This window comes from Drosophila willistoni (genome assembly GCF_018902025.1).
Source record: "Drosophila willistoni isolate 14030-0811.24 chromosome XR unlocalized genomic scaffold, UCI_dwil_1.1 Seg144, whole genome shotgun sequence".
NCBI lineage: Eukaryota > Metazoa > Arthropoda > Insecta > Diptera > Drosophilidae > Drosophila > Drosophila willistoni.
Window position 1 is genome coordinate 5,933,517 of NW_025814057.1, and position 24,751 is coordinate 5,958,267.

General features: G+C 40.4%; 7 protein-coding genes across 8 annotated transcripts in view; 3 read left to right on the forward strand and 4 right to left on the reverse strand.

Moving 5' to 3' along the window:
* Positions 1-168: 168 nt before the first annotated feature.
* On the reverse strand, positions 169-1,360 carry LOC6638888 (enoyl-CoA delta isomerase 2). The gene is made up of 3 exons (XM_002062080.4): positions 1,303-1,360; positions 679-1,227; positions 169-621 (listed from the first exon to the last, which is right to left on the reverse strand). Exons 2-3 carry the CDS (start codon positions 1,075-1,077, stop codon positions 232-234), a joined length of 789 nt encoding a protein of 262 aa, XP_002062116.1. The 5' UTR covers positions 1,078-1,227; positions 1,303-1,360; the 3' UTR covers positions 169-231.
* A 276-nt stretch (positions 1,361-1,636) lies between these two features.
* Positions 1,637-8,811, reverse strand: LOC6638887 (centrosomal protein cep290). Its single transcript, XM_002062079.3, has 13 exons — positions 8,239-8,811; positions 7,757-8,176; positions 7,093-7,682; positions 6,759-7,033; positions 5,744-6,702; positions 5,208-5,340; positions 4,996-5,149; positions 4,249-4,938; positions 3,571-4,188; positions 3,383-3,515; positions 2,304-3,322; positions 1,911-2,238; positions 1,637-1,846 (listed from the first exon to the last, which is right to left on the reverse strand). The coding sequence occupies exons 1-13, from the start codon at positions 8,704-8,706 to the stop codon at positions 1,655-1,657; spliced, it is 5,979 nt and encodes a 1,992-aa protein (XP_002062115.1). The 5' UTR covers positions 8,707-8,811; the 3' UTR covers positions 1,637-1,654.
* A 1,883-nt stretch (positions 8,812-10,694) lies between these two features.
* On the forward strand, positions 10,695-12,505 carry LOC6638886. Its single transcript, XM_002062078.4, has one exon. It carries the CDS (start codon positions 10,852-10,854, stop codon positions 12,442-12,444), a length of 1,593 nt encoding a protein of 530 aa, XP_002062114.1. The 5' UTR covers positions 10,695-10,851; the 3' UTR covers positions 12,445-12,505.
* A 605-nt stretch (positions 12,506-13,110) lies between these two features.
* Positions 13,111-14,773, forward strand: LOC6638885 (mastermind-like domain-containing protein 1). The gene is made up of 2 exons (XM_023181572.2): positions 13,111-13,511; positions 13,563-14,773. The coding sequence occupies exons 1-2, from the start codon at positions 13,264-13,266 to the stop codon at positions 14,704-14,706; spliced, it is 1,392 nt and encodes a 463-aa protein (XP_023037340.1). The 5' UTR covers positions 13,111-13,263; the 3' UTR covers positions 14,707-14,773.
* Positions 14,774-15,239: 466 nt separating this feature from the next.
* On the reverse strand, positions 15,240-15,821 carry LOC111519762. Its single transcript, XM_023181674.2, has 2 exons — positions 15,535-15,821; positions 15,240-15,472 (listed from the first exon to the last, which is right to left on the reverse strand). The coding sequence occupies exons 1-2, from the start codon at positions 15,725-15,727 to the stop codon at positions 15,264-15,266; spliced, it is 402 nt and encodes a 133-aa protein (XP_023037442.1). The 5' UTR covers positions 15,728-15,821; the 3' UTR covers positions 15,240-15,263.
* Positions 15,822-16,947: 1,126 nt separating this feature from the next.
* On the forward strand, positions 16,948-20,124 carry LOC6638964. 2 transcript variants are annotated; one of them, XM_023180739.2, is made up of 6 exons: positions 16,948-17,156; positions 17,224-17,277; positions 17,335-17,385; positions 17,451-18,590; positions 18,682-19,158; positions 19,215-20,124. In XM_023180739.2, the coding sequence occupies exons 1-6, from the start codon at positions 17,107-17,109 to the stop codon at positions 19,957-19,959; spliced, it is 2,517 nt and encodes an 838-aa protein (XP_023036507.1). In that variant the 5' UTR covers positions 16,948-17,106; the 3' UTR covers positions 19,960-20,124. The 2 variants fall into 2 exon arrangements, with proteins under 2 accessions (XP_023036507.1, XP_046868076.1); XM_047012120.1 differs by having other exon boundaries at positions 17,227-17,277.
* A 1,653-nt stretch (positions 20,125-21,777) lies between these two features.
* The window catches only part of LOC6638962 (serine/threonine-protein kinase unc-51), a 36,025-nt gene continuing 33,051 nt past the window's right edge, over positions 21,778-24,751 (reverse strand). The window contains exons 7-11 of the mRNA XM_002062074.4: positions 24,590-24,726; positions 23,146-24,531; positions 22,934-23,070; positions 22,735-22,870; positions 21,778-22,308 (exon numbers count right to left, since the gene is read on the reverse strand). Coding sequence (XP_002062110.1) covers positions 22,232-22,308; positions 22,735-22,870; positions 22,934-23,070; positions 23,146-24,531; positions 24,590-24,726 — 1,873 coding nt within the window. The 3' untranslated portion in view covers positions 21,778-22,231. The remainder of the gene's footprint in view (positions 22,309-22,734; positions 22,871-22,933; positions 23,071-23,145; positions 24,532-24,589; positions 24,727-24,751) is intronic.

The following is a 24,751-nucleotide window of genomic DNA, read 5'->3' on the forward strand; positions in this document are numbered from 1 at the left end:
AAGAAATTTTAAATGAACTTAACACACTTAAAGAATATTATTTCAAATATAGAAATCATTACATTTTACCTTTGACACATTTCTGTTTTAGTTCTTACCAATTATTCAGTTGGCTAATTTCTACACTTTTTCCCAAGAATACCCCTTATCACAGCTGAGTGGCAACGCTGTCGATATCATTCTACTTTATTTGTACGTTTTAAATAATAAAAAGAAAAACTTTAAAATCTTTCACAACTTGGACTTGCGTGTCGCAAAATTTATGATGGCCTGCACAAATTCGTCGCCCTGGAAACATTTAAGCAATTGCTTGCATTCAGCGTCATTGGCCTGAAGAAGATTTGCCAAAAAATTCTCTCTGATAAGACGTTTTCCCTCTCTCATGGAATTTGGCGGAAACCTGGAATACTCTTCCAACTTAGGCCAGATAACGCTCTTCAGTTCATCCGTTTTGAAAATTCGTGATACTAGATTGAAATTGTAGGCTTCCGTTGCGGAAAGCTTTTCATTTAGAAGCAACATTTCCGTAGCCTTGGAACGGCCCAAAATCAATGGCAACATATAGGAGGAGCCTCCTTCCGGCACCAGTCCAAGCTTAGTAAATGGCGTTAGGAAATAGGCCTGCGGAAAACCAAACAAAAAGTGACTTAAACTCTGTGTCTCTGTTGTGGGACTCACCTGCTCGGAACACCAGGCCAGATCACTTAGACCCACAATGGTGGCACCTATGCCAATTGCTGGTCCATTCACCAGAGACACGATCAGCTTCTGGCAATTAATAAAACCCAAAACCATGTCACGGAATGTATCATTTGATTTCTTGAGATATGCCATCATATCATTTTCAGCATCTGTTGAACCTTGGCTTAAATCATTGCCAGCGGTGAAATAGTCGCCCGTTCCGGTGATCACAACAATGGTTATGTCTTCATCCTCATTCACTTCTCCCAGAACTCGTCCCAATTCCGCATAGGCGATGCGATTTAAAGCATTTTTCTTTTTTGGATTATTAAACTGAATAAGCAGAATTTTTTCTTGCTTTTTTACCAGCAACTCTTGGTATCCTGAGTACGACATTTCGGTGGGGAGAAGTATGTGTGAAGTGTTTTGACACCGGCCCCAAGCAAAGTCCAATTAAAGTTATAATCAACTCATGATTATTGTTGTTAACTAAACAATTAGAATACGTTAAGGGTATGCTGACACAACAAATGAAATGCTGAACTTCTGTAGCGAAAAAAAAAAAATGAAAATGAATGGTTAATATAACGAATATATATGGAAATAAATAAAAATAATTACAAGTAAATATGTACTTATGTATATTTCACATAAATTATACACTGCCCCAATATTTACATATGCTCCGACTTTAACTTGTCTGGCAACGCTATCACTGAATTTTTGAAAACATATTTCATAAATATTAATAAATGTATAGAAATGAATTTTAATACAATTTAAATTTAAAAAATAGACAAATTTTTATTTTAAATTAAACAATTTTGGAACTCCAAATGATGTGGTAGCTCTAAATTCAAACGGTTACTTTACGTCATTTGGAAACGACCGTTATTTAAATACAAATTCGTTACGTAGAAAATAATTTCATTTAATGCACATATACAACACATAATAAAATAAAAATAAGAATTTATTCACTAATTTCGTCAATCACGGGCACATTTTGCAGTTCCGAGCACTTCCGCTTCCACATTGATAATTGCTCACGCAAAACATTTTCTTTAGCAGCGGCCCGTGTGAGCAAAACTTTGGCTTTTTGAAGCAATTGGGTCTTCTTTACCAGCTGCTCCTTGATTAATTTGAGCTCTTCATTGGTGGCATCCTAGAAAAAAGGAAAACTAAGACTCAATACCCCGCTTAGAGTACCTTCTCTTGTGGCTACTCACTTTGCTGCGCCCATTGCATTGGCTGCATTTAATCCTCTGTTGCTGATGAAGTTCTTTCTGGAGCGTGGCAATCTTTTCCAGAGCTTCGCTATGAAGTTGCTGCAAACGTACCTGCTCGGAATCGGTTGAGCTACGCGATTCCGTTGAACGGCGGCCATCCTTTAAGAATTTATTCTCCGAACGCAATTTCTCAACAAGATTACGCAGCGACAGGATCGTATGTTCGGCGGATTGTCCCTGATGCGTGTTCACCTTGATGCCAGAGCACTTGCATAGTTCACGACGCGACTCATTGCGGGCCATTTCCTCCTTCAGGGCCAGAATATAGCTGAAGGGACAAAAAGAACGGATTACAGATACAGATTAGACATGCCATTGTCGATTCAAACTTACTCCTCCAAGTGTTTAATGCGTTTCTGTTGTCGATCACTGCTATCGCTTTGCCTCAATAGATCCGTATCCAGTTGTAATTGTAGGTTCTTGGCCTCCAAGCGTATATTTTGCGCCTCCACCGATTGCAGACGCTCTTGAAGCTTCTCCAATTCAGTGGTAAGGGCGTTACTGCCACGTCCCTCCAGTTCCATGGCCAGAATTTTACGTTGCTGCAATTCGACGCGCTGTTTTAGCGCCTCAATCAAATCCACTTGGAAATGCTGTTGAACCCCTTGCGAATGTCCATGATGGGAATGATGTTGCTGATGATGATGAGTTGGAGAGCTGCATTCACTGCTTGGCCCTGTCGTATACGTTTCGGGACTCTCTGACGGTGATGGTGTGAACTTCCCCACCTGACCCACATGCTGTAAATTCGGGCAGGAGGGTGTACGACAACATTTCAATGAATGACCTCCCACTGGAGCATTTGTGCCACGTCCCAATTTACTCTCCATCAGATGTTTATCCTTCTCCAGTCGGGCTATGGTATTCCTTGCCGCCTGCAACAGAGCTCTAGTCTTGTCCAGTGTCACCTCTGTCTCTTCCAGCTTAGTTTTACACTTCTCGGCCTGTTGTTGCCAGCGTTTCTGCTTCTCCCAGAGACCAACCTCATTGGCGCTACGCGTCCGTTTGGCATCCAATAGATGCTGTTGCCGCTGCAATTGATTCCGAGCATCATCCAGCTCTTGTTCCAATTGCTGTATACGTTTCTGTAGATTCTCATTCTTCACTCGAGCGTTTAGCTCCGTTTTAATGGACACCACGGGTCGCTTAAGTAATTGCTGGCGCAAAGATTGACACAACTCACGTGCCTGCTTCTCCCGTTGAGTGACATTGGTCAATTGACGACGCAGTGCCTCCATTTGTGTATGATAAATCTTATTTGTGGCCTCTGTGCGATTCAGATTGGCTGCCAATTTGGCAATCTGTTCAGCCGAAAAGTTGGAAGTATCATTCATATAACGTTGCTGGTCCTCCTATGGATCAGAAAGAAGAAGATTGAATAAGATGCAAGGCAAAATCTGAAATCAACTTACGTGGAAGTTCTTTAGAGTATCCATTAGATCCTTAATATGCTTATCCTTCTCCTCTACAAAACTGCGTAGCTGCTCCAATTCTGTGGGCACCTGAGTTTCCATTGTCTTCTCACGCTCCTGGCAGAGTTTCAGTCTAAAAAATGGAAAAGTGATGTACAAATGGAAATAAAACTTATGGTCAAACTTACTTCTCTTTGAGTATATCGATTTCGTCTTCACGAGTCTTTAGATTTTGCTCGGTGAATTCCAATTGTTGTTTAAGTTCCCGGATTTGTCGATGCAAAGTTGGCAACTCTTTGAGCTCTTCGGTATCCTGTTTCTCTGGTTCCTCTGCCTCCTCATCCCCATCCGCATCCGCATCGGCAACATCCTCTTCGACTACCTGGTGACGATCTTCCTCCTCCACTTCGTATAGCTCCTCAATTCTCTCATCGGTTAGCTCATTATCTGAATTGGATGGCAATGTAGGAGCCATAATTTCAATTTTCTCCTGAGGTGATTTCTCTTTTAGTTTGGCTTTCAATTCAAGAATTTCCTCATCCTTTGTTTTGATATTGAAATTCAGATTATTCACCGTCGCCTTGAGGAATTCATTTTCCTCTTTGTGTTTACTTAATATCTGTTGATTTTGCTCTCTCTCGGTCTGCAATAGATCCTGATATTTCTGTATAGATTGATCCTTTTCAAGGAGTAATGTATGGAAAGATAGAATGGTTTTCTCAACCACTCCACTATGAGGACTCTCTGGTGGCTCTTTGGGGGATTTGCTCTCCAGTTCATCAATACGCTGATGGGCTTCCATTAATCTGAAGCGAAATTTGATTAATTGGTTATTAAACATGTAATTAAATTTGACTTTAACTTACGCTTTTTCCAATTGCTGCAATTGTTGCTTGTCCTCGACTTCGTTTTGCAATGTTTGCACTGACTGATCCTCCCGTTGAAGGCTTCCATTGGTCTGCACGGCCGCCGTCTCGAGGGAAGCGGTCATGGTTTGAGTTTGCTGCTGTTGCAGCTGCCTTCTGGGAGAAACTAAAGGTGATGATTGCCTGTCTATCATCGTAATCTGATTGGCTCCATTCTTGCGTATGGCAGGCACTGGAGGAATCGAAGCTGGTGTGGATTCGGTGTTGGTGGCTTCATCTCTGGTGGTTTTACTCTCCAATTGTACACCGAATAAGGCTTGTATAGTCTGCCAATGTTCCGATTCACTGGCCTGTTGCATTCTCACCTCATCCAGCTCCTTTTGAAGCTCTTCTTGCTTCAAATAAAGACTCTCGCAACGCTGCTCCAAGAGTTTTGTTTGAGTCTCCGATTTGATTAGTTTAATCACCTGCTGAGAATTATCATGGCTTAACTTGGATTTAACTGCTTCGCTTATCAATGGAATAAGCGGAGAGTTCTCCAATTGAAGTGGCTGCTGTTGCTGCTGCTGTTGGTGCTCTTTCAATTGCCTTTGGAATTTTTGATACGAGAAGACAAAGTTATTTAGGAAGATCAAAGGTGTGAATTTGGCATATTTCTCCCTTAAACTAAGCAGGGAACGTTGTAGGAATCTGCAAAATAAAGTGATTAGTTTAAATTGTTAAAACATCAACTTTTGTTCGTATTACTTTTGCTTTATGTGACTATTGAGTCTTCCCACTTGGAAGTCCTTTTGATTTTTCTCTATGGTATTCTCAGCTTCTTGAAGTTGGCTCTGCAAATAGTTTGCCTTGGCCTGAACCTGTTCCAATTCGTTCTTAATGGCAGAGCATTCTGTTTTGGCTAAAAAAGGGAATCATCAGCTTAGTTTGATAGATCAGTTTTTGCCATATAAACTTACCACTATCCAACTCTCTTTGCATTTTGGCCAACATAAGTTTTTCTTGGCCAGTGCTTTGTAAATCGGCCACTAAATGACGTAAATTGATATGGTTGTCGGTCAATTCGTTGAGTAATCTTTGTTGTGATTGTATCTACGAATAGATATAATAATATATAGTAGATATATATAGTGAACTTCTATTTAATAAAGTTTTCTCAATCTCTTTTTAATCATTTTCTATAATAAATAGTTTATATAGTTAAAAATGGATTTAATAACAGAAAAGATTAAAAAAGAGAAGGAAAAACTTATTTAGGGGAATCCCCACAGAACATAATAATAAGAAGATGGGACTATCTTCTATTACTAACACTTGGGATAAAATTCTACATCTCTTGAATCTATTTGGAACCTTAACTTATCGAATAATATCTTAAACTCTTTAAACATTTAAAGATACTTTCTTAAGATTGAAAAGTAAAATATTCTAAACTAAAATATTTCAATATTTTGTATTAAAGTTATGGATTTTGGAAAGAACTTAAGGGTTTTACCTGTTCCTGGGCCACAGCTAACAAATTCTCCAATTGTTTATTCTCTCTTTGCAATTCGGACTGTTTGCTTTGCCAATTGGTTAGTTCATGTCGCTGTCTTTCATACTCCTCCGTTGTTATATATTCGACTTGATAGTTATCATCTATAATGCCATATTCCATGCAAATATCGCTTAGCTTCAGTTCACCCAACAATTGTTCCATGGCCTGGGCCAAATGCATACTCAAACGGGCATTACGTTGCTCCAATTGCTGTTGCTCTTCCAGTGTATACAATAGATTTCGGCCATTTAGGGCAATTTCCAATTGCTGACGCATTGCCATTAACTCTGATTTACTTTCCTCTAGTTTTAATGACCATTTCGCCTTATCATCTATATGGATTTGCTCCTTGGCTTTTTGTTGTGTAAGAAGTTCATCGTAATCTTTCAATATAATTGCATAAGAGTTCTTTTGCTGTTCCAATTGCAATTCCACATTCAGTAACTGATCGTGCAGCGATTGATTATAATGTTTCAGTTCATTATCATCGGCCGAGATATGCAAACGCATTTCCTCCAAATGTTGACGGAGCATCGAGAGTTCTGCCTGTTCGGATGGCTGCAGATCTGAGATTATGGGCAATTGAAGGTGCTCCGTGGGCGTACTTGGTCTGGTGGCTGTATTAATGATGACATTCGGGTCTCTTACATCTGGCATGGAGGGATCTTTTGGCATTTCACTTAGACTCTGTACAGACGAAAGTTCACCCGTTTCGGATTCATCGCTGGCATTTTGTTGCTGTAGTTGTTGCTGCTGTTGCAGCAACAATTGCCTTAGGGTTTCCTCTCGTGCCTTTAGCTCTAGCAATTGTCCCTGTAAACGTTGCGGTGTCGCTGATCCTCCTCCTGTCCCAGCTGGCATTATGTCAATGAGGCGACGCAATAGTTCCGAATCTATGGTTATATGCTCGGAGGTGGCTAAAAACAAAAACAAACTATAAAAGAATTCGATGTGAGATCTTTCTTTTGCTTACCATCATATTCTCGTAATCTTTCGAGTATTTCATACATTCCCATGCGCAGAGTTTCATTCTCGGCTAGAACTTCATCGTAACGGGTTTGCAATTCAGAGCTAGCTGCTCCATCGCCCTGACCACGACGCGGTGAATTGTCCATTAGAGGATGACTAGATGATGAGGGCACTTCACCCACTTCACTGGCTGCTTGTTGGTGAGTTGAATCATCATCATTCAATTTGGTATTCTTCAAGTGATGATCTCCTCCTCGCTGTTGTTCCATTAATTGGCGCCTGCAAAGGGAAGAGAGTGTGTGTTATCAATTTATTATGCCAAGTTTGGTTTCTCTTACCTCATTTCACTCTTGTCCAGTTTTAGTTGCAGACGCAGTTCCTCCGATGTTCGCAGCTTAAGCATTAATCTCTCAATCTGCTTGTCCTTATTCCTTTGCTTGGCTCTGGCATTTTTACTAGCCAAAACTATCATATCCTCGGGTATATTAAGTTTACGACGCAGCAGCTCATTCTCCTGACCAATCTCATGCATGGCATTCAATTCCTGCACATAGCCTCGCAATTGTTTCTCCCTTTCGGCCAATTTCTGCTCTAAGCCCGAGCAACGTCGCAAAGCTGGTATGAGGCCATCTTCGCCACGTTTATACGATTCCAAGGCATTGAGGGCATGCAATGCCTGCTTGGATTTCAAAACATTATCCGCCTCACATGTATCCAGCTGCTCGGACAATTGTTCACATCGCGTATTGGCCACACGGAGACGTTCCTCAATCAATTGACAACAGGCTCGCGGCTGTTGGGGATTCTGTGAACGTTCACGTTCCACACACAGTTGATTCATTACCTTTGTGGAGCTAATCATTTCATAGGCCATCGATTTGAGTTTTTCTTCTAGTTTTTCTATACGTTGCTCGCGACTTTCTAATAACTGAAATCGAAATCAAACAAAAATATTCCCAAAATGCCAAGTTAGTTTTTTTTGGCATTTAACTCTTAACTCACATGACGCAATTTTATTTGCTCCTCATCATCTAGAGCCCTTTGATTGCCTTTCAATTTGTTGGCAGAGCGAGGATGCAGTTTGGAGCTGTTGGCCTCCAATTGCCTTTTCAATTGATGCACCTCCTTGTCTTTCTCGTCCAGGGCATGTTTCCAGTTGAGACATTGACTCTCAAATTTATCCAATAACTGACGCATTTCCTGATCCTGTTTGCTACGCTCATCCTCAAGGAATGTCACATTCCCCTCCAGCCGTGAGATTTCTAAACTTTGCTGTGCCTCCTTCTGTTTTAGAGATTTACGTTCATCCTCCACTTGTGTGATATCCTGACTTAGTTGTATAAGATTATTTTTAATTTGCTGCAATTCCTGCTCATGGACCACAATGGTCTTGGCTTGGGCAATATTCTGATTCTGGAGAGTCTATTGAAGAAAGAATCGTTTAATTGGCTAACTTATTGGCCATTTACTCTGAATTGGCTTACCTCAATTTCTCGAAGCAAACGTTTGATGTGCTTATTCTTAGCATCGATATTCTGTAGCAATTGTTCTTGTTTATCCAATTCGGATAGAGGATCCGATGAATCCTTATCACTGGTCTCCGCCTGTTGGGCTGCCTCTCTTAGACGTTGCTCCAGATGTTTTATTTGCTCACTAAGTTCCTTCGTTTTTGTTTTCAATGCATCGCGATCGTCCTCCAGTTTTTGCAGCATCCTCTTCAGTTTCTCATTCTCATCTTGTAGTCGTCCACCTGCATCCAGTTTCTGTTGCATCACCTGATCGCCCTTGTATTGCATTACGGCCAATGTTAGTTCGAGAGTCTTGCGCAATGATTTCTTGGGCAACTCCTCCAATGATTCGGCCAGCTCCAATAGGGTTTCGTATAGCTCCTGCTTCTGGCGCGCATTGAATTCGCGAAATTTGCGCACTGATACAGACTCGGGTATATCCATTATGCTGGTGGATCATCGCGGTTCCACAGCCCTTAACGTTCTGAATGAAAACTCAGAAATTGCTTTGTGTTTGTTTTTTCGTTTCGAACATTTTTGTTTGGGACAAACGAAATGGATGTGTGTGTATATATACATATACAAATGTTGCCATGACAGTTGGCTCAAGGGTTGCAAAAGGTATCCGAACTGACTGAACTAACTTGGATTGGGACTGACTCACGTGCTGTGCCGGAAATGTTGGAACGGAACACAACACAACCCAATACGTTCATCGTTTTTTTTTTTTTCCATTCGTAGGGGGTGCCGTTGACCCTGGCCCTGGCATTGGGTACTGGCCCTGTCTTTTGTTTTTGTTGGCATTTTGTTTTGCTACCAAATTCGGTCGGGATAAATAAAAAAAAAAAATAGAAAACGGACGGTAGTAAACAGCGGTTTATTGCGTACTATGGAAAACTTTTCTGACAGGATAATTGCCTTGCCATACCAAACAAATATCCAATTGGCAAAATGGTAACCAGGAAAGTGTTAATTGGCAAAAAGAACAAATGGGCAAATGGGCGAATGGGTAATGCCATCGAAGAAAATACATGGAAGCGCCCAAAAGGCTTTTCGAAATTGAAAAACTATTTGGCATTTTTGCTTTGCATTTTGACAGCTCTCGTTGAGCGCGTTGACTCGTTTGATTTATCATTACCATTATTATTATTTTATTATGGACACATGTAAAAATAATTGAAACTAATGGCAAACGACTTTGGTTACCCTCCATATAATTATCATCATGGATTCGCTGTGAACCATGGCACTTGTCAGAAGTAGAAACAAAAATGTATATTGATAGACAGGTTTGGCAATATTTCTTTCATTCTTTTTTGGTTTTATTTCATTTTTGTTTAAAGTGAAGTTGAAACATTATCCTGTTGCACCTAAATGAAACTTTCTGTTATACCCTTTGTTTTTTCCAAATATTTTTGTCCCTCGGGGGAGGGGAGAGAGAGAGACTTTATATACCCTTTTTGGCATATTGAATGACTCTATCCATTTGTTTTCTGCTGAAAGAATTGATTAGCTAAATTACAGTGGCGGATTTATGGACATTAGTGGCTTGTTGGCCTCTTTTTGGTTGTCAATATCAGAAGTTTTAATTTTAATATCAATATATAAATTATTACATAATATCTACAAGACCATGCCCGTTAAATAAAGGCGTAATTTGAATGCCAACTCAATGTTTTGACATAAATATTTAAAAATTTGTATTCAATTCTTTTGAAATTGTTCTATTATCCCCATAAAAAAATGTTTATAAAACATATTTCTATCGTTTTAAAACAGCAGAAACTTATTAAAATAATTAACCATTATTCCTTATGTGTTAAATTTAGTTAGGCATTCTAAAATTGGAGATTTTTCCAAAATTGTTTTTAAAAATTATTACTTTAAGAATTTCTAAACCTATTAAGATAACTTTAAAGAGTATTTCAAAAGTTTTTATTTCTTAAAATAACAGATTTTAAAATTTCTACAGCAAATCAGAAAAAACTCCTCTAAAACAAAAGCCATAAAGAAGATCGTCGGAAATGAAAAATCCGACCGAAATTCGTTTAAGCAATCTTAAAATTAATTAAAAGCATTAGCAAAAAGAACAATTTAAACAAAACACAATTTCCAACAAAAAAATATAAATTTTAGTATTAAAATAGAAAGTTTTGTCGGCAATAAAAAAGTATTGAAACTTTAAAAGTTGAAATTTAAGTTTTAGAAAATATAATTCCTAAAAACTTCAATTACTTTCAAAGGCATTGTTAAAATAATCCAGACAACTTTAAAAATTAGCGTCAGATTGTTTTAAAAATATAAGAGTTTTCACTTAAATACATGTAGATAATATTTACATTTAAAGTTTAATACAAAATCGATTCCAACTAGGTGAAATTGCTGAAGCTTTTGAAACATAATATCATAGAGAGATTTGTCAATACTTTTATCAAGTTAATATGGTTATGTAGATTCAAAATTTAGTTTTTACTTTTTGGAAATTCAGAAATGTTGTAGTCGATTAGGTCAAAAAACAAAATTTACAGTTTTACCAGCAGAAGGAAGAAGGCAGACGGCAGACAGAAGAAGAAGCAGGTTTAGTCGAAGATGGCACCCAAAAATAGTGCGAAATCTTGCGGCTTTGTTGAAACCGAAGAGGGGGAGAATGGCAAATGCAGTTTTATTCTAACACTCGACAGTGATGGCCACATGGAGATCAGTCCACATAATGTGAAAGAAGAGCCGCAGCAGCAGAAGCCACAGTCGGAGTCACAGCCGGAACGTATCTGCAGTGGAGTGTGTTCCAAAGAGATTAAACCGGAGCCATCGACGAGTAATAAGCGACGCATCAGCATAGCAATACTAAAGCATGATCCGGCGGAGGAAGGAGCAGTGGCCGAAGGAGTGGGCAAGGGTGTAGGAGTAGAAACTCATGATATCGTTAGCATTGGGGGTGGTATACAAGGCGCTGGAGCAGCTTTACCTCGTTTCGTCAAGATCTATAACAAAGATCTGGGCAGCAAGCCATCGTTTGTTGTCCTCGAGGATGCCGTCGTGCGGAAGCGGATTGAAGAGAACCTCCAGCCGGCAACATGTCATTGTAATGCCCAACAGCAGACATCACCGTGCGATATTGGAGCACATACAAGCTCTCAGACTGATGAGTATTTACTGGAATACGCTGTGCGTCCTCAGCTAGTGAAAAGGGCAGCAACATCTCAAAGGGTCCAGCAACGGCAACGGAGTGGAGCAGGCATTGTAGAATCAACTGGGTCTCCCCATGTAACCATCAGCTTTCTACCACAGATAGCTGCAGGGAACAACAACAACAATAATAGCAGCAATAATATGGTCTATCCCTCGTCTAGCCATACTTCCTGTTCCACTTGCTCGAGCTGCAGCTGTGCCTGCAGCAATCATTGTTGCTTCCTTCAACCATCAGGAGTTTTGCCCACACCAGAGCCTCAAGTCATGGGCTATTATCCTCATCCATTGCCCTTGATTGGTAGTCATTGTAGTCATATGACTTTACCAACAGCAGCAGCAGCACCAGCAACGTTAACCCAACAGCAATATCCTTTTAACAATTGGTATCCATCCCATAGCCATCAATGTCTCTACTATCATCCACCATCGACAATGAACATGACATCCGGTTGTCCTAGTCCCCATTGTGGTGCCACCTGTTGCATGCATGGACATGGTCATCATTCACATGGCCATTGTGGCAAATGTTTCAATCAGCAGCAGCAGCAACAACAACAGCAACCCAATTATCCTCCAACCTGTGGACGATCGAAAAGAGCCAAACACAACTCTTGTGGGGAATCAACAGAACGTAGCGAGAAGTTCAAGGAGCCACCTCAAGAAAATGTTGTTCCACTGCCAACCAGTTTCTCGGACTCCTCCACAATGAATCCCAGTGAAACATTGCAGATATCAGATACTGGCCGTTCGATTGCTGGAGCCGCTGACATTTGCTCGGGCGAAAAGTGCTCTGCTGCGACGACATCCTTGTGTATGGCTCGGTTTGGTCGCACTTGTTTGATCTTAAGACCCACCACGCCCACAGCCATACCACGCCTATTGACCAAACGCATTAGTCGCTACACTTCGATGATGGCATGGCCAAGCGGCAATAAGATGATCCACCAAAAACCAGCCAAGATAGATTCCAAAGAGGTCACACAGATAAATTAATTAATTTCCCCCCTCTAGACAGCAATAAAAGTTTAAAGTAAACAAAAAGACTATCATTTCAGCTGGGCTAATTTCGTATTACTCTTTTTCTGACTCTTCTCAAAGAACGGCAAGAGCAGCTATAATATAGTCGTCAGATCTTGATCCAAATCGGAAAAGACTATATTAAACTAACAAACAAAGTAATCGCTTAAATTCGTATTTTTAACCAATCGTTATTTGATATAGTCGTATTGATCATCCGTCTATATCATCTGAGATATACATACATAGTCTTCACATCAAATTGTCGAACTTTTTCTTTAACGATCTAGAAGAAGTTTTCTTCTGAATCAGACAGAATAGCAGTCATGGCTACCTGGAATCGTCTCGTCATGCTGATGAAGAATTTATATACTTTATATGCGTTCTATGCTTCTTAAAATGTAGACTATTATTTCCAGATTATTGGAATCATCAAATGATAATCCGTGGAAACTACATAAATGAATTACTAATTTAACTTCATTACTTTTGCATGAAGAGATAGAACAGATTAGATGGAACTTGAGGACATCAGTAAAAAGGTAACAAACTCCACTTTAGAAAAAGGTTCTTAGAAAGGCAACTTTTCCATAGCTTTGTGCCGCTAAATCAACTTCAATTTGAAAAAGTCAAAGCAATCTTAAATTCCTTTTAACTTGTTTGTCAAAATAATGACAATTTTTTGATCTTAAAAATGTACAAAATTACTTAAATATATGAAATTGCAGCTGTTCGCAAAACCAGGTCAGAACGTACAGTAAAAGCGCATTGCTGGCAAGAGAGATCCCCGAAAAGATGTTTTGCTCTGAAAGCTGTGAACATGGCCTAAATGCAACATCGACGGGCAAGTTTTTGGGCCCCATTCAGGCCAGTCAGACAGGAGCAGAACAAGCAACGCAGGCACAGACGAAGACCCAGGTCCAGGAACAGCCACAGCAGTTCCATATGTGTTGCCCTTCATTGCCAGACCGACCTGGAGCAGTCGAAATGGAACCACCACGAGTCGGCATGTGCTTTGTGACCGAAGGACCTGAGGGACTCAGGTAAATAAGTGTGTTTCTTCAATTAAGAGATACTTTAGTCTCTCTCTTCAGTATTGACTGCAATGTTCCATTGCCGAATTCTTTCAATTTGGAAGAGTTTAAGAAGCATATGAGCTGCTGCTGCTGCTGCTGCTGCTGTCCACCTGTGCAGCAGGGCAATCATTACTTTGATGGTTTCTGTAATGTGCCACCTGCTCCACCGCCGTCACATCCTCTTTCGCAACAACAAACACAACCATCACAGCCATTGCCAGGCAGTTCGAGCCAAATGCCCAGCTGTGGCTGCCAGTGTTGTCAATGTGCTTGCCCTTGTTTGCCATGTTATGAGCAGCCAATAGCATCACCTGGAGGATCACACGCGCCAAGGTCTCCGGGCAAGTCGTCTAAGCAAGAAGCACGCTGTGTGGCACAGCAGCCCCAAGTTCCGTCAATGATGCCGCCATTCTTCTGTCTGGCCACTCCAGCTAACACACAGACGCCACAAATGGAGTGCCCCTGCCTGGTGGGTCCTATGCATATGGAAAATGGAGCGACATTTCTATGTAGCATGATTCCAGCAACGCAGCAGCAGCTGCAGCAACCGATGCCGCCGCCCCATTCCTGTCATTTTCCAACTATCGGTGTGATGCCATTGCAATCACCACCTCATCTACATCTTCAACAACAACAACAACAACAGCAGCAACACCAACAACAACAACAACAACAGGAATCGCAGCAGCCTTTGTCGTCGCAGCTGCTGCGCTTTGACTTTCCCTTTCCCTGCCCACTGACTGACTTTAGACAGGACAAGGATAAGTCTTGCTGCGAGCCTATGCCTTCATCGTCATCACCTCTTGCCTTCCAAGTCTATGCACCAATGGGACCCCCTCCGACAGCTTTCACCCAAGCTTTAGCAACAGAGCAGCCTCGTCCGCCTCCATCTGATCCAGCAAATGCACCATTAGAAACGGAAGACGCGGAATCGGCATCTGGAGTTCCAGCTGCCAGCACAACCCCGCCACCCACAGCCACCATGGGCAAACGTTCTTGCCTGCGCAACAAGCCAGATCCATGGATAGCCAATGGACCGCCTCAGATTCAGAATTCATTTGCATCTCCCGGCAATAATGTGTGCATGAAGTGTGGCAACTGTTGGCATTGTCCACGCTGTTCCAATTGCCATTGGCATCCGAGTGTCGACAAGCGACGTTAGACCACAGGAAAGTTGATTTATACTTTAAAATGCGAATAAATAAAATAATCCTGCGAACAAATGAAAATCCAAGTCACGTTTTTCCTTCTGAGACGAACGAATAGGCACAAGCCAAGGATGCAGTGGCGAAATCTTGGGGGGATGTGAAATGAGGGAAATTTCACAAAGGCAGCAAATGAGTAAAGGAGACGAAAGATATATTATCGTACTTCCATAGAATCTCGTGTTTTTTTAATCCTTATCCAATTTTAAACCACATTCGAATTACTTTCTTTTAGTTTTCTACGAATTATTTAAAAAAAAGAAATTCTATATGAATCTTTTCAAAATATTTAACAAGGACCATCCTTATTTTCGCGAAGTTCCATGATCTGGTTTATATCCTTAAATCGTTTTAAGCAAGTCGCTAGCCATAGTAGAAATATGATCGAAACGCGGCCACAACTTTATAGGCCATAACAATGTTTCAACTTGCCTAACCAGCAGCCCCTCACAGTTAATGGTTTTTCAATTAATTAAAAACGTTTGCCAAATCTGTTCGATTGCTTTTATTTAGTTTAAAGCAATAAAATCCTTGGCACTATGTCTCTAAAGAAGAAAAAGCCGATATGTAGTAAATCCATCGTCTCCTGAACGAAAAGGAGAACTATGCAGACTATTATAAGTATGCCAAAAAGATGAATCATCATGTCCCTGTAAAAGTCACCGCAAGGAGTATCACTCTTGCCGGGGAAGTTGTCGCTTGTAGTTTCGCTGATTCTAAAACCTAAAAACAAAAAAAAAACACAATTTTAAAAGCAACATCACTAAATGACTTACATAACTTACTCATAATTTCAAAAATTTTCCTCAAGCATTGAATGCCCACGCTGATTTGGGTGTTATTCTTAAAATCCACATCTACGTACTCAAGGTCTTCTACTGCATTCGGCCCATTGTGATCCAAATTGCCCGATGAGCCATTAACTAGCATCATCAGGACAATCGGGCAATAGAAAATTAGAAATTTTGTTAACTTCATTATTCCAGAGCAGTTGTCGGTCTCTATTGAATAAACTAACTGCTGGCTTCTGAATTCAGACACCAAGTGAACTTTGTTTGAACAAATACAAACCAAGAAAGGGAAACACAGCCTACTTTGATCAGAAAACAAAATGATTAGCAAAATAAATATTTTTGTTTTTCGATGATCAAAAATACATGTTTGATTATTAAAACAAATTAAAATGTTTGTTGATTTTAGCTACCTTTAAATTGCTCATGTTATAACATTATAGAAACAAACCGTTTTTATATTTATTCTCTAAAGAATTAACCTCGAGCCGGCAAAGGATGTTTTCTAACATTGAGAATATATTTTATAAATAAAAACCAGAGAGAAATTTGTATTCCCTTGTAAATTGTTTCCTTACCTATTGCCGTCAAATGGAAGTGGACTTTTATCTAAAAAGTCGAATGTTTGCGAAATTACAGTTATATAACGTAGTCACTGTTTACCATTTATGATATAGTCGCCCAATTTTAATAAAAATTTGGCGCAGTCATTAACAGATATATAAAACTGACAAATGTTCAATTTGAAAGCAATCGCATCAATAGTAACGAAGTTATTGAAAAAATCACTGTTTTCGAGGGATCATTCCTATGGGAGCTATATGATATAGTCACCCGATCTTGATCAAATTTGGCACCGTCATTTATACATAATATTAAATTTCACAATAGCTCAGAAAATAACCAAGTTATTGAGAAAAGTCACTGTTCGTGACTTTGTGGTTTGTATGGGAGCTATATGATATAGTGGTCCGATCAGTCTGAATCCGAGATATGGAAACTGTGCAGTATATATAAGCCTATATGCAATATCAACTCTATAGCTCATACGGTCTTGGAGGAGTTTGCGCTGATCCAGACGGACGGTCATGGCGTTTTGAGCTCGTCTCGTCGTGCTGATCAGGAATATATGTATATAGTTTACATGGTGGGAGATGCTTGATTCTATGCGTTGGACACTTCTGACCAAACTTAATACACCCTCTTTTCAAGGGTATAAAAACTATACTTGTTTTAATTAAACATATATTTGTTTCTTTATAAAACACTTAAGAAACAAAAAAAAAAGACAAAATATTTCAAAATTTGTTAAAAATTAACAATAATTGGATTTAATTATTGATTTAAGGTATTTGAAAGGTAATAAAATCTTCTTATATAATATCGGATTTTTAGTTGAGAAATTCCAAACCAAGTTTACTGGACTTTACACTCAATTTTAGGAAATTTTCTCAGTGTTGTTTCGAGATATATTCTTATTTTCGTTTTATAATCGATGACAATTTATGATGGTAGCCATGAGCTAAAAGGATTAGGAACAAAGTTCATGTAGTTAATGGCCACAAAATGTGTGATTGCATTCAACTCGGGGATTATGTCTGCTGTCCAAGAGGAGAGTGAGTATCTAGTTGTAAAGAGATTCTGTTCGTGTCCCATTCTAAGTTGACTTCCTTCACGCTGTAGTAGACCGCAGGATAAATGTATTGAAATTGGCAACTATATTTGCTGTCCACGGGAGTAAGAACATTATTACCAAACTCATCTTTCTCAAATAAAGTGAATCCTTTTTTTTAGAAACCCAACATGTAAACCATGTTCAAACCACAACTCTTTCTGCTATGGAAGGTAAGTGGGTGAAGAGTTTTCCTTAGTTGCCTGACCCGAGATTTTTTCCTTTTCTCTGTGCCTAGTGCCCGGGCCAAGTCATGTCATTGCACTCGATCACGATCAGAGGAACCGCAACAACAACAGCGTTATGTAGAAGAGAAATTTTCAAATATGATTCCACCAAGTTTTCTATGTAAAAATACAGATCCGCCGAAACCTAAAAAGGTGCGTAAGCCAAAAGTTTCCAAGAAGGAGAAGGAGAAGGTAGATGAGGAGGCGGCACGTGATGAATCAAATAATGTGCCTTCAGCGCCTATGAGGCCAGGAATTTATATGCCCGAAGGGATGACTCTGGCACCAGAGATTCCACAAGTGAATGCTGATGGAGGCGATGTAGGAGCTGAAGCAGGAGCAAGAGAACAGCCACAGGGAACAATCCCGAATCCGAATGGTCTGGGTTATACGCCGGGCTATCTACCAGGACAGGCGGGCAATCCACCAGGACAGGCGAGCTATCCACCAGGACAGGCGAGCTATCCACCAGGACAGGCAATTCCGGGATATGGAGCAAATGTGCCGACGGGTTATATGCCGCCAGGTTCGTCTACAATTCCGGGTACTACAACTGCTCCAGGACAAGCCTATCCAGGATATGTACCAAATGTGCCGCAGGGATACATGCAGCCAGGATCCTCTACACTTCCAGGAGTGGCTGCGTCCACATTCCCTGGCTATGCACCTGGATCAGAGGGTTTGCCCATTTATCAACCAGGAACCATTCCTTTACCGGGTCAAACAACAGTAAATCCAAACTTAGGATATCCGGGCTACCCACCAGCACCTTACGCTCCTTATGGCTCCCCATTTGGTTATACTCCACAAATGCCAGCGGGAGATCCCAACAGTTTGGGATCCGTCGAAGAGGGATCGACATCCAGACAAAAGCATCAAGCTGCAGGCCTGCCCAGTCACCGTCAAACACCGTTCAATCCGTGCACCGGAGAGGAATGCAATCGTGATGGATATTCGATGCGCCGCAGTAAGTCAAGTGCCCCAACTCCACGTGCTCGCAATGGTCTGGGGGTAGGGTTTGCACCGGAGCGGGAATATCAACCACATCAAGTTGAGGAATCGACCAAATCTGCCAGTGAAAGTAATCGGGATGAGACACCGTCCTTCAATTGCTGTTGTCATTGCTCTCTCAGCTCTGATCTTATCGAGCGGTGAGTTTCACGTCAATTTTCTACGACAAACTTTACACACACACACACACACACAGACACACAAGACTTACATATGTGTTTCCCTCTCCAGAATTTGCAAATCTTTGCAAATATCGTCGTGTCCTTGTGTCCAGAATTGCTGTTCTGCGGGTTGTCCCAAAATGAATGCCACCAAGAAGCCAACTGTCAGCACAATTCCTGCGCCGCGTCGTAAGCCAATACCAAGCAGAAGCGGCACCTCCCAGCTGGGTAAGAAGGATGACCAGACTTTGGACAGGGATAATAACAAACTAGCAGCGGGTCCCTCAAAATCTGCAGCGTCAGCCAGACGTATTGGATCACACACTGGTAGTAGTGGTGGCTCACCCCCAAGAGGAGAGGAGCGACTGCCGGCTACAACATCGGAAGAATCACCAGCAACTGCCGCATCGTCAACGCATGCAGCACCTGGCAAAGGAGCAGGATCTAAATTTTCTGCCTGTGGTTGCGGATGCAAGGACTTTTCGACACATGTGCCCCCTCCACCGGCAACGAGGACCTGTAGTTGCTATGCTAACCTAATGGCTAGGCAAGTATCAGTCAGTATGTCTTATTTACTCGCTAATCTCGTGCATCTTGTCATAGATCCGATGACAGTACCCAGACACCGCCACCGGAAACGAATGATGCAGTAGTTTTACCGCCAATTGGGAGTCAAGGTGGTGATCTCTGCTGCAAAATGGGGGGCAATGGCGCTACTTGTTGCAGTGGAGGCGCCTGTGGCGGAACAGGAGCAGGTTGCTGTAAGGCTGGTCACAGTGCATGCTGTGGCAATTCCTGCTGTTGGCCCTACTATTACTACTATGATCCGTGTACGGGTCTATATTATTGCTATCGCAATTGTTGCTACAATAACTGCTACAAGAACACTAAATGCTGCAATTCATGTTGCAATAACTCATGTTGCAAGTCAAATAACAACAACAATAACAACGACAAGAAATCTCCAACCCAAGAGCCTAAGAAAACAACAAAAGAAACAAAAAGTAACCTATCCGCCACCAATTCGTCAAAGCGCAAGGAAACTAAAACCACAGCGGCCCGTAAAAGCAATCAACGGAACATGGGTGGCGATGCCATGGTACCCTATCGTCCGGAAATGCAAGATCTTTACGAGCAATGGATTAACTTTCAAGAATATCTCAAACAATATCAACCCCAAGCTGCTCCCATGGCCAACCCAATGCCAGGACCAAGGACAGCCCCAACACCAGCTTCGACACCAAATCCGTATGGCTATTATGCTGCCGCCATATCGACGCCATTTTACTTTGCCCCATCATCCTATCCCAATCAAATGAATAACCCCGCAGCGGGTAACGGATATTGATTGGACGCCACAGTAATGGATGAATGGACGGATACATAATGGAGATGGGATTCATTTACATTCTTTTGTCGAAATTTAACGTTGAATTTTTATCAAGTTCTATGCTAAATTAAAGCAAAACCACAAAATAAACAAAGTCCTCTGACTTTATTCTATTCCATAAAATGTAAATGGACTGAAATATTAATCAAAGATATTACTAACCTTACATTAGTAGCCATTGCCATAATTTCCCTGTCTCTTTCACTCGCACACATGATCAAGAAGCTAGCGACATAATCCTAGTATGTTACGTCGACGTCGACTTTTCACAAGAAAAACAACAAAAAATGGAATACCTTGCAAATATAACAAGTGAAGCACTTAACGGTTGTTGTTCCTTGTTAAATTTAAACGGTTACAATTTTTATAGACTTGAAAACTTTTTTTAGGCGAATTTTAGGGCTACGAGTAGATATCTTAGCAAGTGAACGCAACAACTGAAGAAGAAAAACAAAAGAAGATCTAAAAAGTTGGGAGAGTAAAGGTCGAAAGAGAGATTGTAGCTTATTGTTAGATGTGTGTGTCTGAGTGTGTGTGAGCATAGAAGTTCATTGGCGTTTACTTAGCAAAGGATGTAATAGAAAGAGATAGATCAAGCGCTGAAACTGTCAACACTTTAACAGTATGTGTGTGTGTGTGTGTAAAAAAAGAAGCACCTGCGACCATCTGGCAGCCCTGCCATTAAGCAGTTAAAGACTTATCGATTTTTAAAAAATTAAAATTGATCCCAAAATGGTTAATTTCATTAAAATAATTAAACACACTTTTATAATTAGTTTAAATTTTTGTATTTATATTCGTTTTTTTTTGTGGTTGTTTCTTTGTTTGTTTTGTTTTTGTTTTTTACACTCTTCTATGTGTGTGGCTCTGTGTATATCATATACATATAGATTTTTGGAAATTTGTTGTGGGCTTCTCTTATCGTTTTTTTTTCTTTTTTTATTTTTTGATTTTTTTTATTTTTTGTTTTGTAGAAAAACTTAAAAATTTGTTTTAAAACAACTTTTCATCATTTTCATTTGTTGGCATGAAATTATATATGGTATTTTGTTTTGTTGTTTTGAAAGAGACCTAACTAAAAACTATGAACATAGCACATTATAAACTTGTTTTTTTTTTTGTTTTGTTTTTGTTGTTTGTGTAGTGCAGCCATAAATATACATATACATATATATATATAGAGATGTATATATGTATATAGATATATAGATAAAGATACATATATGTATGTTTTTTTTTCTTGCTTTTTTTGTATATATATAAAGATAAAGGAATATTAAATTGTTAAATAAGAAAATAGACATTAAGACCTAAGCGGAAAACATTCGTCGATGCAATTTGCATCGCGCTATATTCTAGCACATGATATTTGGATTTTCATTTTCTTGTTTTGGGTGGTGAGGGGAGAAAATTTGCATACATACATACATATATATCTATGTATATATAGGCCTAAATATGCTGTTTTTTTTTTGTTTTTTTTCGGTTTTCTTTTTGTTTTACACATAAGTAGATTAAACTGAGTTTGGCTTGCATATTGCCCATCGTTATTTTTTGCTTGCTTTTACATATATGTTTTTATATATATTTATAATATTATATATTACGGATAGCTTAAAACTACATCCTGGACCATTTGGATCCTACTTCATATCTGGTGTATATCGTTATTTGATATAAGCTTTAACAATTTATGTATGACTGCGGTAAAAAAAAAAAAAAAAAAACAAAAATCATACAGAAAAAAAAATTACAAAAATAAATTGCAAAAAATCGTAGAATGAGGAAAATAATAATCTTAAACTATTTACATTGGACATTTTGTTTGTTTGTTGGTGTCAGAAATTGTTATTACAAATTACGAAACTTTATAATGTGATGCCGTGTTTGTGTGTGTGTGTGTGTGTGTGTGTGTGGGTTTATGTATTAAATTATGGGTGTTTGTGTGTGTGGGTTTGTATGTGTATGTGTTGTGGGTTAGATGTATGTTTCATAGAGTAGTTTTCTATTTGTTTTAATCACATGTTGCACTCTCAACTAAAACGGTAAATAACTTAAGGAAATGTTGCAAGGATTGCCTATGCTTTTTTTTTTTTTTTTTTTGTTTCTGATCATTTAGTTTGTTTTTTTCTTTTGTTGCTGGTTTACATTATTCATCGTTATCTTCATTTTCTTTGATTTCCTTTTTATTTTTCTTTTAGTTTCCATTGGTTAGACCATGTCTCTGTTTTTAGGCATTCTCATCGGTCACATAGATATAGCCATGCTGTTGCAATATGCTCAAACGCTTCTCAACGGCATCGCGATCTGCAAGAATTTTTTTTGAAAATATTAATAAGAGTTTGCTTAATGTCTTTTAAATACAATTCAAAACTAAGTCACACATTTGCAAACAAATATTTCGAAAGATTTTATATATAATATTGATTTGTGATACCAAATCGATTAAATTTTAATATTTAAATAACTCTAAGGTAGATTTAAAGACAAAGAAATGTTTTAGTGAATCAAAGGGATTGCATTTTCAGTTAACTAAATAGTTTATATAAACAAACTAATTACTATTGGTTAAGATACAAACCAATTAATGAAAACTAAAGAAACAAATCGTTTTAGGGGGTCTAATATTCATTCTCTCTAACTAATCCATTTACTAATTGATCTATTGCTTTGGTCGTTTAATTCTTTAAAGTGAAATTTGTTTGTCAAGTGTAATATTTAAAATTTATTTACATTTATTCAACAGCAATTTGTCCTGTGGATGATTGCATTTTTGTACCAACGAATGAAGCAGAATATGTGCGGTATTATAACGTTCAAAGCAATTCTTGGTATTCTTGAGCAACTCATCCAAAGCAGCTGCCTGGCACTGTAAAAGAATCAAAGATAAACATATTGTTTTTTGAATGATTATTCAATATGTTTGACTTACCATATCCAAGGCATAGTCATAGAGTATTTTGTCCGCTGTTATATTAAATGCATTTGCCTTTTGCAAGAGGCCGCTGCCATTTAGACGCTTTGATTCAAACAGAATGCTTCTATACTTGGAGTTCATGGTGAGCAGAGCTGGAAAAAGAATGGAATGGAAATGGAATATGATGCAATCAATCAGCAATTTGGCATCCCATTATGATGGCTCACCATTCTTAACATTCGATGAGGGCTTCAGCTGGCCATTGCGTAATTGCTGGGAAGCCAAATTCAGACCAGATGAGAGCAACTGGAGAGCTCGCACGAGGAGAACCAAACGTTCGGCCCGTTTGCAGTGCTCCGGGGCATGGGGTGGAATCTGATGCTGATGATGATCGTTGCCCACTGTTTGGCTACCGGCCACCATGAGGGTGGAGAGTGGCGCGCAGCGCGAATCGGCCACCTCTTGGATGCAATCGGTAAGGGCCAAGACAAAATTCAATTTTGACAACGTCTCATTGTGCTCACGATCCATGAGGGTTTCCTCCGACAGTTCGGGAGCTTGGAATGCATGCTGCTCGGTGCCACAGCCCACACCCACACCAGCACCTGTATCCAGCAGGCTCTGCAATCCCCCGGTGGCCCCCAGTTCGGGCAATGTGAAGGCGCGCGGTCCCAGCATATGATGCTGATTATTATTCTCGGAACCACTGCCAGCCGAACCAATCGAACCCAAAGAGCCGGGAGCCACCAGCAGCGTGGGGCTGCCCAGGGTGGGCAGCTTTGTCAGAGCAGCGGACGGAAGCACCGGGGAACTGTTGCCACTACGTCGCAGCGGCGACTGAGAGTGACCGCCTGGGGATACCTGCCACATGCTTGGTGCATGTGGTGGCGGTGTCTCGGACAGAGATCCTCCAGAGGCGGAACGCACCCGGGTTGGTGGAGTGCCAATTGCGAATTGCACGGCAGGCGGTGAAATCGAATTGATGTCACTGCTCACGCTATTCTTGCGCTGATCGGCACGGGGTTGTTTAACACTAATGGGCTGAGAGCGTGGAATCTGGGCCAGACAGGCCACCGTTAGTGGCACATTGGTCCGCGAATTGGGTGAACCGGCTGCCATGGCACCAGTAGCAGCCGTATTACCGGCCATTTGACGGCGAGCTGGAGCCGGCACTGGTTTGGGCTCGGAAATGGGCAGACTACTGGGACGTGGCGGACTTGATTGATTCTGTTGTAGCTGCTGCTGCTGTTGTTGTTGCTGCTGTTGCCTTGGGCCGCCACTAGCCAAACCAGTCTGACCCTGTCGCTGATCCTCGGGCAAATTCTTCGGCACCAGCACAAAATCATCAGAATCCTCATGAGAACTACACGAAGCGCTATTATTCTCGCTATCGCAGAGTACCCCCACATTGGTAATGGTAGCACATATAGCCGGATTGGCCACAACAGAGACAGTATTCTCCTCTTCCTTTTCAGCCTCACGCTCCTCTCGCTCCTCGCGTTCCCTTTGCTGCTGTTCGGCCAGTTTCACCATCTGCACTTCCTGCTCCAATTGCTGTTGCAAAGGGCTTTTAGCCTTCACTGGAGGAGTTCCGCCCAATGGTGGCATGTCCACTGAAAGCAATTCGAAATTCGTTATATGCTCGTAATTTGCTGGACATTTCACACTCACCTGGTGACACAGCTGCCTTTTTGCCCTGAAGGAAACGATGAACAAAGAAACTTTCATATGAAATTCGATCCTTGGCATTGCGACGCAACAAGCACAACAGCAAATCCCTTAGATCTGGCGAGACTCCATGGGGTATTCTGAAATTTGTAAATAGAAAATGGG

What these genes read in the sequence shown, in the direction of transcription:
- LOC6638888 (XM_002062080.4), bottom strand. Translation starts at nt 1,077, where the DNA reads ATGTCGTACTCAGGATACCAAGAGTTGCTGGTAAAAAAGCAAGAAAAA. An exon ending in TGGCCTGGTGTTCCGAGCAG is followed by an intron (nt 622 to 678) that starts GTGAGTCCCACA and finishes GGTTTTCCGCAG; the next exon opens with GCCTATTTCCTAACGCCATT.
- LOC6638887 (XM_002062079.3), bottom strand. Translation starts at nt 8,706, where the DNA reads ATGGATATACCCGAGTCTGTATCAGTGCGCAAATTTCGCGAATTCAAT. An exon ending in AATAGTCACATAAAGCAAAA is followed by an intron (nt 4,939 to 4,995) that starts GTAATACGAACA and finishes TTTATTTTGCAG; the next exon opens with ATTCCTACAACGTTCCCTGC. An exon ending in ATACTCTAAAGAACTTCCAC is followed by an intron (nt 3,323 to 3,382) that starts GTAAGTTGATTT and finishes TCTGATCCATAG; the next exon opens with GAGGACCAGCAACGTTATAT.
- LOC6638886 (XM_002062078.4), top strand. Translation starts at nt 10,852, where the DNA reads ATGGCACCCAAAAATAGTGCGAAATCTTGCGGCTTTGTTGAAACCGAA.
- LOC6638885 (XM_023181572.2), top strand. Translation starts at nt 13,264, where the DNA reads ATGTTTTGCTCTGAAAGCTGTGAACATGGCCTAAATGCAACATCGACG. An exon ending in GAAGGACCTGAGGGACTCAG is followed by an intron (nt 13,512 to 13,562) that starts GTAAATAAGTGT and finishes CTCTCTCTTCAG; the next exon opens with TATTGACTGCAATGTTCCAT.
- LOC111519762 (XM_023181674.2), bottom strand. Translation starts at nt 15,727, where the DNA reads ATGAAGTTAACAAAATTTCTAATTTTCTATTGCCCGATTGTCCTGATG. An exon ending in GAAAATTTTTGAAATTATGA is followed by an intron (nt 15,473 to 15,534) that starts GTAAGTTATGTA and finishes TTTTGTTTTTAG; the next exon opens with GTTTTAGAATCAGCGAAACT.
- LOC6638964 (XM_023180739.2), top strand. Translation starts at nt 17,107, where the DNA reads ATGTGTGATTGCATTCAACTCGGGGATTATGTCTGCTGTCCAAGAGGA. An exon ending in AACTCTTTCTGCTATGGAAG is followed by an intron (nt 17,386 to 17,450) that starts GTAAGTGGGTGA and finishes CTCTGTGCCTAG; the next exon opens with TGCCCGGGCCAAGTCATGTC. An exon ending in AGCTCTGATCTTATCGAGCG is followed by an intron (nt 18,591 to 18,681) that starts GTGAGTTTCACG and finishes TTCCCTCTCCAG; the next exon opens with AATTTGCAAATCTTTGCAAA.